Source organism: Atta cephalotes (genome assembly GCF_000143395.1).
Source record: "Atta cephalotes unplaced genomic scaffold scaffold00031, whole genome shotgun sequence".
Lineage (NCBI taxonomy): Eukaryota > Metazoa > Arthropoda > Insecta > Hymenoptera > Formicidae > Atta > Atta cephalotes.
In genome coordinates this window covers 2,039,660-2,041,473 of record NW_012130095.1, presented here as the reverse complement: position 1 = coordinate 2,041,473, position 1,814 = coordinate 2,039,660, and the positions used below count along the sequence as shown (strand labels likewise).

General features: G+C 26.1%; 1 protein-coding gene across 1 annotated transcript; it reads right to left on the bottom strand.

The window, feature by feature from the left end:
* Positions 1-272: 272 nt before the first annotated feature.
* On the bottom strand, positions 273-1,807 carry LOC105620981 (transmembrane protein 231-like; the record flags this gene model as incomplete). The annotated part of the gene is made up of 5 exons (XM_012202456.1): positions 273-535; positions 791-998; positions 1,061-1,183; positions 1,432-1,595; positions 1,684-1,807. Coding segments are annotated over 5 exons (882 nt in total), but the record flags the coding sequence as incomplete, so codon positions are not given.
* Positions 1,808-1,814: the final 7 nt, after the last annotated feature.

Below are 1,814 nucleotides of genomic sequence, written 5' to 3'. Positions count from 1 at the left end.
ATAAATAAAAATTACATAGACCAATATAAATAAATTTTATCAGATTAAAAATATTTATGAATATTTTCTAACATTATTTCCATTAGAAAACTTCAAGATTTAATTCTTTTCAATAAATAATGATTGTATTTCAAAAAAATATAAGCAAATTCGTTGACAAATATATTATTAAAATTGAAGGCAATTAATAGGAATGGAACATTTTAGCGCGAGAAATAAAAGGAAAATTTATGAACGTTTGTGCACGCAAAATATAAGTTTTCTGTTTATTTTTATGTATTCATCCATGGTCTTATAATATATGTGTTCAGGTATTTATTGGTGAATAGAAACACCAGGATATGTTTAGCCACATATGCGAAGACAAGTAGACACGACAGATATTGGATCCACGCCCATTTCAATTCTTCCCACATACTCGGCTGATAATAAATAAAATTTTCCACGTAAAACAATTCGCCGATAATGACTACCGCTTCATCGTTAGAAAAACCTGTTCTCCACGTTACTCGCTCATTCGTAATTCTAGCAGAGACTATAAAATAAATATATTGTTAATAATTCTATGTGTTTATGGTAAATTCCCGGGAAAAAAATATTTCAAATATAATTATATATATAATTAAATACAATTATATAAAATTAAATAAAATTAAATAAAATTATATGTAATTGTATAAAAAATTGATTTTTATATAATTATATAATATTTAATTATATATAAAATACATCCATATATACAATATGGGTTGTTGATAAAATTTTTTCAAAAAATACGAGCAATACATACACTTTCGGTTAAAACTATGCAATAGCAGTTCAGATAGAGAATAATCGGATAGTTCTATGCTGTGATTGTATGTTTCGTAAAGACCTTCGCTACGCAAAAGTCCCTTTTGCCGTAACTCCAGATCACCGAAGAATCTTATCTCTTGAACTTCATGGTTTAATATTTGATTAAATACGCCTATAGATTCTATCGTCGCTTGAATAAGATGCTATAAATAAAGAAAATCCATTAAAACTCTGAGAAGCAAATTTACGAACCATATAAATCAACCTTTAATTGGAAATTGAAGAATAGCAAAAGTTGTAGAGATTTCACTGGCTTGTCTGTATAAAAATGAGCTTCAAATCTTAATGAATCTTTCTGTCCATCATTGTTTAGATCGTTCTCCCGTACCTAAATAAAAAAATATAAAAATAATAAATATAAATAACTAGTAATAAATAAGAATTACATTAATTTTGCATACACAATTTTTGTATTAGAAACAGAACGAAAATTGAGGAAAAAAATCGAAATTAAAGAACTTGCATTTAATATTAAATATAAAATAATCATCAATAATCGAATAAAATATTGACATAAATAATTAACGAAAAATCAAATTTTGTATTTCTTAACATATCCAAATAATAAAGAACAACCTTGATTATTGTACAATGATCTTTAATATCATTCTCCTTATATGTCGTAAAAGTGGAACACACAATAGGTTCCTTAAAGGAATCTATCTCCGCAAGTAATAAGTACTTATATATAAAGTGCACATCAGGCATTTCTGCATGCATCCGATTTTTTATCCAAATACCTGAAATTAAAAAAAAGTAAATAATAAACTGTCATAAATCACTGGGTATATTTAAAATCGATGATACAAAAGTTGAATTAATTTTTACCTCCTGTATTGTAGATTATAAAAAGTGGCGTGATCAAGGATAAAACAATAAATAAAAAAACAATAATCGAGGCGAAAGAATATATCCTACTCTTGTACTTGTAAGTGACAGAACTTGAAAATATTTCGATC